The sequence below is a fragment of the Tachysurus vachellii genome, chromosome 1, assembly GCF_030014155.1.
Source record: "Tachysurus vachellii isolate PV-2020 chromosome 1, HZAU_Pvac_v1, whole genome shotgun sequence".
NCBI classification, from domain to species: Eukaryota; Metazoa; Chordata; class Actinopteri; order Siluriformes; family Bagridae; genus Tachysurus; species Tachysurus vachellii.
In genome coordinates, this window is record NC_083460.1 from 23,113,737 (window position 1) to 23,127,040 (window position 13,304).

The 13,304-nt window shown below is 36.3% G+C and overlaps 1 protein-coding gene across 4 annotated transcripts in view; it reads left to right on the top strand.

Moving 5' to 3' along the window:
- The window catches only part of pde4cb (phosphodiesterase 4C, cAMP-specific b), a 65,758-nt gene that overhangs the window by 2,912 nt on the left and 49,542 nt on the right, over positions 1-13,304 (top strand). For 2 of the 4 annotated variants that reach the window (XM_060877763.1, XM_060877785.1), the window contains exon 3: positions 8,421-8,629. In XM_060877763.1, the coding sequence (XP_060733746.1) occupies positions 8,421-8,629 (209 nt within the window). Of the gene's footprint in view, positions 1-8,420; positions 8,630-10,712; positions 11,132-13,304 lie in introns of those variants that run through there. The other 2 variants (XM_060877778.1, XM_060877799.1) reach the window with 2 other exon arrangements.

The following is a 13,304-nucleotide window of genomic DNA, read 5'->3' on the forward strand; positions in this document are numbered from 1 at the left end:
TACTGATTATTTGATTATAGAACAATGAAGACATAACAAAATATTTTGTGTGTCATGTGTGACATACATTCATTCATTATAACAACGAACAAAATCAGTCAAATAATATATGCTGTGGAATTAATATTCATTATTCCATTATTTAATTAATTCACTTATTCAAATAACATTACTTCCAAGTTTTTCCTTCCTCAATATTATCTCATATAGTATCTGAACTGCCTTCAGTTTCGTTCATATCCTCTTCCCTCTTCCTTATTCAATAACATATAAAGGCCTCCAGAAATACTGGAAAATAATGAGCTATCTAGACAAAAGTCTGGATAAACTTCATGTACATTTGTAAGTGTGTGTGTGTGTGTGTGTGTGTGTGTGTGTGTGTGTGTGTGTGTGTGTGTGTGTGTGTGGATGTACTCTTATGAAAGAATAATTTTCAATAGGTTGATGTCAGGTCTCCTCACACGAACTCCTTAAAGTTTATTTCCTACAACCGAAAACCCTGTTATGATTTATTCCTTACATAATCAATCATGGAGTCAGTGCAAATGTGTAAATGAAGTCACGCAGAGTTGTACTTGATATCAGAGGAACAAACAAAGCAATTAGTTTGATGTGGATTTATTCATTGTTACATCGCATATCTTTGAATATTTAGTTAATAATCATTACTGCTCATCAAACACTGATGCTTTTAATGCAGGCTAATTTGCTTTCTGATGGCCTTCATTTAGTCTTTAATCAGATCTGTTTCGACTATGACATTTAATGAAGAGGTTCCCTGCCGATCTTCCCAGAGGAGCGGAGTTCATGACACAAACAAAGAGAGAGGCATAGCGTCAATGCATCTTCTAGTTTTATTACTGTGTTGTTGAACTTATTTCAAGCTGGAGAGGTCCTGTCCGGAGTTAGAAATAATCAAATTGTGATTTATCTTCATTTATAGGCTGCTTATTCAAGCACTGTTCTGTATGGTGCATTCATTCATTTTCATTTCAAGACTGAAAAAAGTGATTTGAAATACATAAAAGTGTACACAAAGTTATATATATGTATATAAAAAAAACCTTTTGCACAAAAAGTGGCCAAATTATTTTAACAATTAACCCCTGTCCTGGACATACAGTTTAAAAAATTGCCTAATAGTTTAAAAGTCTAATGAAAACACAAACAGGTTCCAGACTATTTTGCAGTGAATCATGTGTAAAATAACTAGATAGAATACAATTGTGATCAGGCTTGAATTCAGAAATATCTGATTTCTTTCTTGAAATTGTCAGGTGAACCATGTGGAAGCTTTTTTTTTATTTATGAAAGATGAATTTGTTGCTGAATTCAGTGTGTAAAAAGCTGCTTGCTTTAGAATTTCAGATCAAAATAAAAAATGACATGAATGCAATGAACATGGACCCAGCTCCTAAATTAATATTTAATGAATGCTATCATTGTCTCTGTGTTTAGATATGTACTTGTATGTATGTGCAGATGATATTCTGAAGTTTGGTGTCATTATCTGCCTTGAATATTTACTGTGTGGTCACCGCCATAGAATTATGGTACAGGAGATAATTCTGTATTTTAGATGTACTGTACTACATCAAAATACTAAAATTTTACAATACATGCAGGATATATCTCGCTAGTTATTGTTGCTATCTGTGTCTCTCATCTATAGCCCAACTGTAAGTGAACACAAAAAAACAGACAGCATACAAGAAAACGCATTCAAAACTAGTTATTCAAGTTTCGAGGGTTTATCAGTTACATGTGCATTTGCAGCAGGTACAAAGGTAGAGTGAAATGAGATTTCAAAGACTGTATGGTCAAAGACAATGCAAACAAAACAAGATCATAGAAAATATGCACATGTATGTGTTAATGTCATATGCCTATGTTAATGTCAGTTGGAAGGAGTTGGTGGTCATGAATTCAGGATTCTGTTACCCAGTGGTTGTGGATGCATTTTCCAGTTCTGCACATCCTGGTACTGACCTTTTGATCTGTACAGCAGACACCACCCACTGCAGGGGTTCATGTTCCTCTGCACTGTAGTTCATGTACCAGATGGGGATGTTCCCAGTGAGGATGCTTTCTGTATGTGGTGTAGAAGGACTGCTGGATATCTGAGGAGAGGTTGAACTTCCTCAGTTGAAGTAGATGGCAGTGATGTTATCTTGCCTTCTATAGTGTAGTAGAAGTGTGCAGCGTCCTTGGTGGCTCCTTGCTCGATGTGTACACCAAGGTGTTGAAACTGCTTACTTTTTCCACTGGTGTACCATTGAGTGTGAAATCTGTGTGTCCTCCAATGCTCCCCAATTAATTAGACCTTTTGATATTTAGGAACAGGTTGTTGGACTGGGACGACAGGGTTTAAGCCACCACCACAGTGTCATTTGCAAAATTCACAATGGTGTTGGTGTTATGTGCTATAAAGTCTTTTGTGTACAGCAGAGGGCTTAAGACATAGCCTGGGGACCTCCACCAAAAGTCCAGAATAGCCTTAAAAGCAGAGTGAGGAGCATAGGCCCAGCTGCCCAAGCGTATCATACAGCCCAAGCAAGAATATGATTAGCATAGTATCCCATAATTCATCTTTCCCATGTCAAGATGGGATAAAGAGTTGTGAGGTCATGGGAGATGGCATCATCCATTGATCTATTTGATGGCTCCAGGATTTGGTGTGGTGTGGTGTGGCTCCAGGATTTAGTGTGCTGCGCACAGAGGAGCATATGAGGTCTTTGATGAGTCTCTCAAGTCCCTTTATCACCACAGATGTTAGGGCGAGTGGAGGTTAGTTATTCAGCTTAGCTGGAGTCGATGATTCAGGCAAAAGTATGATAGAGGATTTTTTTTTTCTTGACAGGCAACAAAATATGTCAGGGACAAAATGACAGTTGTGGTAAGCATTGGGCAGTTTTTCAGAACCTTTCCATGGATTTCACTTGGTTTCACTGCACAAAAATATCTGATGGAAGGAAGCATTTTTGTTGTATCAGCAGCAATGATAGTATTAACCAGGATGATAATATTAGCAGCATCAATCTCGAACCTTGCATAGAAATGGTTAAGAATGTGAACCAGGAAGTATGCAGTATCATTACAATTTCCCTTTACTCTTACCTTTAAAGAGGCTCAAACCTGTTTCAGCATGACTATGGACCTGTGCACAAAGCGTCCTTGAAGACATGGTTTCCGAGGCTGGAGTGGAAGATCTCAATTGTCATGCACAGAGCCCTGACCTCAGTGAGAACTTTTGGAATGAACTGGAATGCCGACTGGCTCCCAGGCTTACTCATATGTGCTTGGTTATCATAACAGCAAAAGGGAAAATGATATGGGTGTAGTTATCTATGTGTCCAAATACATTTATCTATACAGTGTAGCTACTTGTTACCTTTATTTGTTGTGGAACCTTCACAAAAAAGATTTGTTACTGATATCACATTATTGAATCCATAATTGTTCATTTTAAATAACAATTGTCTTTACTTGATTTATTATTATGTGTCAGCGGCACGGGGATAAAAACAGACCCAAATGCAGGATAGCGTAAAATAAACAGGATTTAATAACTTAAAAAAAAAAACACGAAACAGAGACACAGACTAAACAACAGATGACATAACAGAGGATTCCACACTGCTTAAGGCAATGTGGCTCGACTAAATACTAATCACAATTAGACATGAGGAACAGGTGTGCAGAGGCGGGATGGAAGAGACAAGGGCAGGGCAGACACGTGAACACAGAACATCAACGAAAGCACGTGGCCAAAGTCCGGGCTGGATCCTAACATTATACTTAGATTACGTATGTGTAGCATACACATTCCTGCGAATGAGTTTTTGCAATAGAAAAGATAATGTAATCAAAAAAGTATATCCAGCATTATAGGCTACTGTAATAGAAAATTAATCTAACACGTTCTGGTCAGATTTCAGAAATCAACTGTATAAATGTTTTTACGGATAACCATTCCGGAAAAGGAATACAGGGGATTTGCTTTACTCATGGGCCAGTCTTTTTGACAGCCCTAGGTGTCCTCTCTGCCCCCAGATAAAATCAGTCATGGATGCTAAAATGCAATGTTGCTTGTGCCTTATTGCTGAGCAGATGGATGCACAGTCAGACCTCAGTCCCATTCTGTGGTGACTTACACAGTAGGCTTGTTTCATAAATTCATGTTGAAGAGAATCGAAAAAATAGGTCAGCCCCGAATATTAAATGCGAATATTGACTGAATATTAAACAATTCAGTGCAATGCAGTGATCAGAGTAGCTGTATAACATAACTCATCAAAGGTGGTGTAAATTTCCTTTTGCCATTTGTAAATCTAAAGTGAACATACGCCGAATTAACACACTTGATGAATTTTTCCCTCACATCCACCAATAACAATGCCTTATTGTACAGTCTAATAGATAAAGGGAAACCTGGACAAATGTGATTTAGCATAAAACTATAATCATCAGCTGTTTGCATGACTCTTAGTTTGCCTTTTAGTGTTTCATGTCCAAGCAGAAAGCAAACGTCAGGTGCATAGAGACAAATCTGTGTGTTTGCTTTGTTCAATGAGGTTGATGAACACTAGGACACTTTGAATGGCCTGTTAAACAATCAAACCTTCCAGACATTATTCACAGAAAACATAGGATTCTTTTTTAAACAGCAAATGAAAAAATACATCAAAAATTAATTTCTAAATCGTGCATTCAGATAGTGGTAGACTGGGCTAAAATTGACTAGCATCCATAACTGAAAGAATTTGTGCTGATGTTAAGGAAAGAGAAGGCAGTATTAGCATAAATATGTATCTGGCTAATCCTTTGCTAGCAAAAGTACTCAGACTCGGATATAATTACAAATCACTTTATAATACTGGCATTCAGAATAAATAATTGGTATGGAAACAGTTCTCATACAGTAGTCACTGACTGTCTCTGCAGAGTAATGTATTTACTATTATTTACTAGCTTTTGTCTTTTCTTTGAGTTTTGTGAATTGAAAGGATATAGAGTAGATTTTTATGAACAGTTTGTTCAAACTTGCTAATGCCATGTATTGCAATTTGCAAGCTATGTGATAGATTCACAGTGCTGCTGCAGGTCCTATGAAGGGTTGTAACATAAATAAACTATAGCTGGATTTGTTGATCTGAATAACATTGCAAAAAGTAGAAAGAGAAGTAGAAATGCACTATCATCATAGTCAGCATAGTCTGAATTCTGGCAATGACTGTTCCTTAAACCCCTAAACCAGCTATGTTACTCAAGTTCATCTCAAGGGTTTGAAATCAAGGGATTTTGTATAATCTAGCTCATGCATTTATTTTTGTTTGTACATACATTAAATATTCAAAATAATTGAGCTGATTCTATTTCCTGAAATAATAACAACAAAGTAAAAAAAAAAAACACCTGTGTTAATGCCAACAGGATCCCAATCACAAAGCAACCCTCCTATTTATATCTATATCTGTATATGTTTAGAACCCACCTGTTCATTCTGAATAATGCAGAATGTCATTATTCATTTATATCTTTACCCTGAAGCTTTAGCACAATTTGAGTTTATGTTTTCTTCTTCTTCCTCTTTCGCCCGCTCCCATTATGTAACCACAGTGGATCACTGATCCACATATTTTGATTTGGCAAAGGTTTTGTAACAAATGCCCTTACTGACACAACCCTTCTATGTCTTCCATATTTTGGATTGACTCTGTAATTGTGCACTGACGTCTGCAACCTCCAGTAGCCAGCTTGGTGTCCTGCCCAGGAATCGAACCCAGACCCCAGTGGTGGGAGCTTGGGATGCACTGATGAACGTCACACAGTGGTGTGGACACACTGCTGGAGGAATATAAGTAATGTCAATTTCCATGCTTGGCGTTCATTGCATTACATTAAACAAATGGTACTGTGTGGCATTGGCAGTACACATCAGTCATTTTTTCAGACATTGTGATAGCTCACTTCTGGTTTTCATTGCTGATGCTATTGATCCTTCCTGAAAGCTCTGTCTCTGCCTTTATTCTGTTTGCTGATCACCTGACCTTGTGCCTGCATTATGCTTTTAGGTTTGCATGGTCATTTCAATTGTTCTCCTTCCATTATTCCACTAAATGGATGTGCCTATTTCTGAAGTACTGTATGTACTAACACCTTTAGTGGACTCTAGTTCACAAATAATAAACAACTAGTAGCCTAATTTTAAACCATCTTACATTTTGACCCTGACAAAGCTACTAAGATTTACTAAGAATGAATGGATGAATGAATGAATGAATGAATGAATGAATGAATAGTGTTATTGCAAGGCAGTTTCTTTTGTAAATGTTGTTGAATTCTGATGATATGGAAAGAGCCTCAAGATTGAAGTATATCTGTTAGGAACAGAACATCATACACTTGAACTGAACGTGGAAGACCATTTCTGTTTCCTTTCAGTTGCAGTAAATGAATTGCCTGAATAAGGCATTTATTCTCTGACAGTGAATCACGCGTTTCAACATACTGACTTGCACTAAAGAACCGGTCTCCAAAGATTGTCATAAAGCCAACCTTAGTTTTGGTTGACAACAACCATAGTCTGTTCAGATCTCTCCTCTAGGCTTACATGTCAACATACCAGCTGTACCCAAAATATTGTTACACTCCTTGCTTTGCACGTGACAACAGGTTCAACTTTTCTTTCTTTTTAATTAGTTACTAACACAACAGACAGAATTTACAGTATGTGATCAAGATGACAGATAATTGATGCCAGATAATCAATGATCGAAGTGCCTTGCTAATCGGGAATGGCAGCGTGAAATTTACTTTTGTCTCTTCTAAAGAAAAGAATCTTGTGTTTTTTTATAAATTTCTGTTTCTAATGTAGCTCTAACACTTTCCTAATAGTCTGACATCTGTCAGGCTCACAGAGGCAACACAATGTGGAAAAGAATGTTAGAGAGAGAGAGAGAGAGAGAGAGAGAGAGAGAGAGAGAGAGAGAGAAAATAAAAATAAATTTAAATTTAAAAATAAAATAAAAAATCACCCTGAAGTGTATTATTGAGATGTTTTGATCTATCACCAACTATCAGAACAGCTTCTATATGTTTGGTGTTGAATGTACATGTCTCCTGAACCGCAATGGAAGGATATATGCCATTATTGAAGATATTCCCTGGATTGGTATTTTGATTAAGGTTGTGGAGAAAACTGTCTAGCATATCAGTCTAAAATCTCCTATGAACTTTGCAATAATCTGTAGTGACATGTCTCTCTGAGGAATATTTTTGAAGCAAAATTCCTGATTTGAGTCATTTTGCTGGCAGGATGTGAACCTACTAGCTTTGCTTTTAATTTGTTATCCTTCTATATGTCTGATTTAAAGACATTTTTCCAACCTGATCTCATTGACAAAAATATCTATGAGCAAGATTAAGGGAAAAGTGCCATTTCCATTTGCTCCCCAATTTGGTCAGTTCCCACCAACTCTTATAACACGACAGCTATAAACCAGCAAGGGTGGGGCAAGCATGTGCTTCCTTCAAGACACGGAACTGCCCTTCACATACACAGAGGCAGGTGCTATCTGCCCTATTCTTCATGCATGAGCTCCTTGGACACTCTTGGATGAGCTCCACTCTGCTGTGCCATTTGAGAACCAGTTGGATTTAGTTGGATGTCATATGCTGCTCCTAATATTTACCACCATATGTTTTTCCTATGTAATCGTATTCATGCAGATTAGTTTATTCATGTGTATATCTACAGTACACAACATTCTTAAAAGGTTCCTGTGGTTTGTTCCTCTGGGGGAATTCATATGGTTCTAGTGTAAATAGAAGCCTATAACAGAGAGTTTAACTATCAAGAAGGTTTCAGGGTCGCATTATTAGAAAACTGTCCAAGAAAGAAATTGAGGAATTTTTTTTTCTGTGTTTTTCATAACTACTAAATGTAAATATACATAGACCTCCATGACTGGCCTGATGGAAGACAACATTCTTAATGTTTCAAAGCACTGGCACTGGAGACGTCCATAAATAAAAATACTTATATAAATAAAAATAAACATATCCTTAATGAAAGCTGCATGATATCACTGATTATATGTTGTTTTTTGTTAAATAAAAACACATTTTATCCTGATATTATTTGGTGATTATTATTTGGCTTAGATTACATGGATATCTGTAAATTAGTTGTTACTATAGAAATAATAATAAACTAGAATGTTTAATATTATCAAACAGATATTTTGCACAATAAACCCAGTCCTTTCACCATTAACACTACACCATATGATCAATCAGAAATGGCTGACATTATATTAAGAACAATAACTTGACATGAGGTTTGTGTTTGGTTAATTACAAGCACAGGAATCAAGATCTAGTCCTCATTTCTGAATGTATGTTGTTCACATCCACAGAGGCGCCGTGATTCTCTGGGTTTTTGTGTACCAGAGTCAGGGACCAAGTCAAGCTATGCTGTGCGCCGAAGGTTCTCAGGGCCACTACTGCTGCCTCCACTCTCACGACGTCACTCTATACTGGACACCAAGAAGCTGCTGGACCTCGAGGCCCTGTACAAATCTGCCTTGGCCAACCTTGAGACACAAATCTCAGACACTAACCAAAGGTCAGTAATTGTCAATCTTACTAGACATTATGGTGTTTAGCTTATTATGGTTGTAGCTTTGAATGTATAGTTTTTTCTTTAGGTTAGGGGACTAGATGTTATTCTGAAGGTTATCCTTTAGAGGCTCTGAAAGCCTCCACCAGAGAAAGGAGTGAAAATCTTAATCTTAAAAACTGAACAAGCCCCTAAATAAATGAATGAATTAAGGTCTTCACAATCATTACACAGAGCTAGGTATATATATATATATATATATATATATATATATATATATATATATATATATATATATATATATATATATAATGTAAAAAAAATATATATATAAATTATTTATATATAAAATTATTTTTTTTATTTTTTTTTTTTGTTTTATTATGGTCACAATAAAACAGATTCCAAGAGCCCCTATTGAATCCATTTTTTTTTTCATTTTGAGTAAGTAATCAATATTAATTGGATTTAATTGATCAATCTGTTTATTCCTGATGTTTTCAATGACACATTTAGTTAATATTATTAGCAGGCCTACGTGTTTTTGACTTGTATTTGACTTCTTTTAACTCTTTGTCAACTCTAAATGTAATTACATGAGCATTTATGTCCACTTATTCTTCTATACTGTTATTCCTTTCTGTACCAAGTTCAGTGCTAGATTGTGATATCAGCCGAATAGCAGTAAGGTCATGTCTGCTATCTTTCCCTCTGGTGGAGATTATGGGATATTTGTATATGAATCTTGTCTGTCAAAGGCTAGTGGATGTCTAAGATGCAGATACCGGATCAGAACACACAACAGGAAGCCTGAATTGCTTGTTTTGCAGCTGCTCTCATACTGTAACTCCCCCCCACACACAAATGAATGTTAATTGCTTGTCGGATCAAATGGCAGGGAGATTAAGTGGGAGAAAGGTCAGCAAGACAGTTTACAGGGTGGTTCTGGCTCTCAAGTGCTTTTCTTACTCTCACTTAATGTGTAGTTGTTCATGTTTAGTATTTAGTAGCATTAAAGTGTAAAGCAAGAGCATCAATCCATATCCAATGACTGAAATTGTAGTTAGGCATAAATCAAACATTGTATATTTAATGGTTTTCTGTATTCATTATTTTATTTGTTCCATGGGTTTTTAGATTTTTTTATTACAAAAGAATACATTTTACATGTTTTTAGTATATAATAATATAACATTTATGTAAAGCCTTATCTGCTTATCTAATCTGCTGGCTTACTGCTAAAGACAGAAGATAGGTCTGTGTAGACCCCTACAGAGTGTTTCCCTATCAGGAAAGTAGAACCTTTTTTGGAGACTACACATTTAAAACAAGGTGCCAGGAAGAACCACAAAGGGGTTTTTACAGAAATGTCATACAAGAATTATTTTGGTTTGCTAAAGAACCTTTCAGCAAATGGCTCTAACTTCCTTCAGCCATAAATAACATTAAGTCTAAAGAATCTTTTCTATAAAACCGTCACCATTTGCAGTGGAAAGGTTTCACAGATATTATAGAGGTTCTCACAAAGAACCATTTTTGGTTTCATAAAGAAACTTTTGATTACTGGATCTTTCCTAATAGTAGAATGATTATTCTGCTTGTTTTGGCAATGAACAAAAATTATAAAAGAATCATAAATCAAAAGTTTCAATTGGCAACCAAAGAAGGTTCTAGATTACCTTGACCTTTTTTAAGAGGAGCACAATATGTATTGTGTCTGTGCAATGTAATTATGTATATATAATTATCAGGATGACATTGGTGAACTACATTCTCAGGCCAAATGGTTGTTTTGAATAATTTATTTATACCTCCATAAATATATTTGGTCTCTTTCATTTCCTCTATATCGTGTATATATATATATACAGAGACCTCATACATTCACTCTGCTTTGCTTTTGATGTCTGTCGATATAAACACACACAGAATCGGGGGTTAGTGCCTGTGGTGATGTAATACAGGCTGGGCATCAGTTTGATTGCACTGATTCAGTTTCTCCACTTCTTACTCATCTGAGAGATCGGAGGACTCACTGGAGCTTTGAGCAGAACTGAAGCATGGATTGAGTCAGCTCGGTTTACTCGGACATTATAATAGTCTGGTCGGGTTAGTTGTTAAACGACTTGTGTGCGGATAGAAATTCGCCGCACTGTGATTGTTTGCAGATCAGCTTTGACTTTTGTTTCGGGGAACTTTTCTTCCGTCTTTCAGCACCTGCCGCATGTGAACAGCTCCGTCGGGTGTCTCTATAAATAATATAGTATAGATTGGATAGTGTGCGCGTTACAGTAAGGAGAGCATGGAGTGCGCGGCGCTCACTAGGGAAGGCGCAGGTTTTGCCAAACCACCCAAACATTTGTGGAGACAACCGCGGACTCACATCCGCATCAAACAGCGCTATCACTCAGACACCGAGCGCTACTTGGCTCGAAACAAAACTGTGGAGAATCACCGGCCCGGACTCAAAAAGCCACGAATGTCCTGGCCATCATCTCTACACAAACGGTAAATTCTGCAGTGCCCCATGCTTACAACGCTTTACACCAACTCTTGAATGAACTACATCGCACTGGCTTAAAACTCTGTTGTTGTTGTGTTTTTTTTTTTGTTTGTTTTTTTTTTTTGTTTCTTCACGTTTTAGTTTAAACGTGTAAATAAGTTCACCAGATAAATCCACATGACCTATTACAGTGTTCCATCGTTGCCTCAAATTGCCTGAGAGGTTTGCACTTCTATTCTTTTCTTTTATCATGCACTTAGGATGATACATCTAGATTTCCCCCCCAAAAAATGTTGAATTAGCACTTTTCTCAGAATGGTTCTTTTGTTATTGATTCTGAAGTTGAGTCCATCTTTTGCATTATGCATAAAAAATGGCCCTTAATCCATTTTTAAAATCATGTTTCCAATTTTTAGTGTCTATTTTTTACTGTCTATTCTATCTATTTTTATACATCTTTTTTTAGCCTTCGAAAGCATTTGACTGCACATCATACTGTTCATGGATGTGTGCATGAGACCGCTGGCATTTATTTGTATTTAAAAACATACATATTAAGTGTTCAAAAGTACCTTTAACAGAAACAAGGAAAAGTACTATTTACTACCCTTATGGGGTATTTCAGGTATTCCAGCTGGACACAAACAATGTGACTAGGGACTTAGTGATCATAACAGACTGAGACAATATTGGAACATTACAAGATAATAATGTAAAGGAGAGGGAGCATAATAGAAACGTGTGCCAACCTTGGCCACTTAGCTTTGCCAGTCTTGTTGTTTATCGCCGTGGAAACACTTTCACCGTACTATGCAAAGGTGAATTCCTTTTATTTTTGCCATTAAACCCAGGTTATGCACATTTCCATTTTCCAAGTGTCTGATAAAAGCTGCCACTGCTGATTGTTTGGCATTGAGTTTTGAATAGCATTGAATCACAGAGAGACAGAGGTAGGTGTATGAACATGACTCACAGTGCTCTATCTTCATATATTTATGTACTTTCTTATTTTTAATATATTAATACTGAATTCCTACAGTCTTGTGACATTTATATCCCCCACACTAGATGACTCAGTTCACATATAAAAGGTGCAGAAAATAATTTGAGGTCATTCAGCATATGCATGAGGCATCATCAACGAGCTCATTCAAGACTAAGTCTAAAATACAGTATGCACTATTTGTCTGAGTTAATATTGTGTAATGTCTGTATGTCACAGGAGGCATATGTACATCCATGTGTTGTTTGTTAATTAATGTATATTTTAAAAATTCTTTACTTTGTGTCAGAAACCAAACCAAACAAAAATTCTCAGAATTTTGGGAGCGTTGGGTTGGCAGTTTCTCCTCACATTTCCCCTGTTATGTTGTACAACTCGGCTCTTTTTAGAAAGATCCCCAGTAGAAGCCGGAGCCTCCTGGTTCCCTGCTGTCATCCATCCTATAACATATTGAACTACAGCACCACATGAGGTACTCACATTTTCAGAAAGGCAGCTTGCACGGGTCTCCCGCTACGCCACGACCCTTTTCTCATCCTAAAATTTGCATTTGTCCACTTTACTAAATTCTCTCTACAAAATAAATATATTGAAGATTAGGTGCAGGTGATGTTGCAATGGAGGCCATCTGTTTTCCAGGAAAACAAAGTCAAAGCCGGTCACTGATTAAAATATGCATTAAGTTTGTAAGATATGAAAATATCATCTTCCAGATGATAATAATATTGTTTTGTTTATTGTTCTATTTATGAGAAACACATGCCTCTAGGGTCACTAGTTTCACTATGTGCTAAACAAAGAAAGACTGATCGATTTGATTAAATCAAGAGCTTCATGGAACAACATATAAATAAATTAAATATATTAGATATGAGATTTATGTAAAAAATTATACCACTATTTGGTATTATAGTGCCTCTTGTAGCATTGTGTATGTAAGTATGATGATAACACTGAAGAACTAAAGAAAATTGCAGATTAAATTTCATATGCAGATAAATATTATGTTCTTTTCTTTGCAAATTGCAGTCAAATCAGATTTGAAAGCAAGTGCTAAATATGTTTCGTGAATGATTACATTTGACAAATGGTTTTGCAATAATACAGTGGTATAAATAAGAAAGCCGAGAGCCTATATTTTTAAATCACAGCCCTTTTTAGTGACAAAGCCAAAA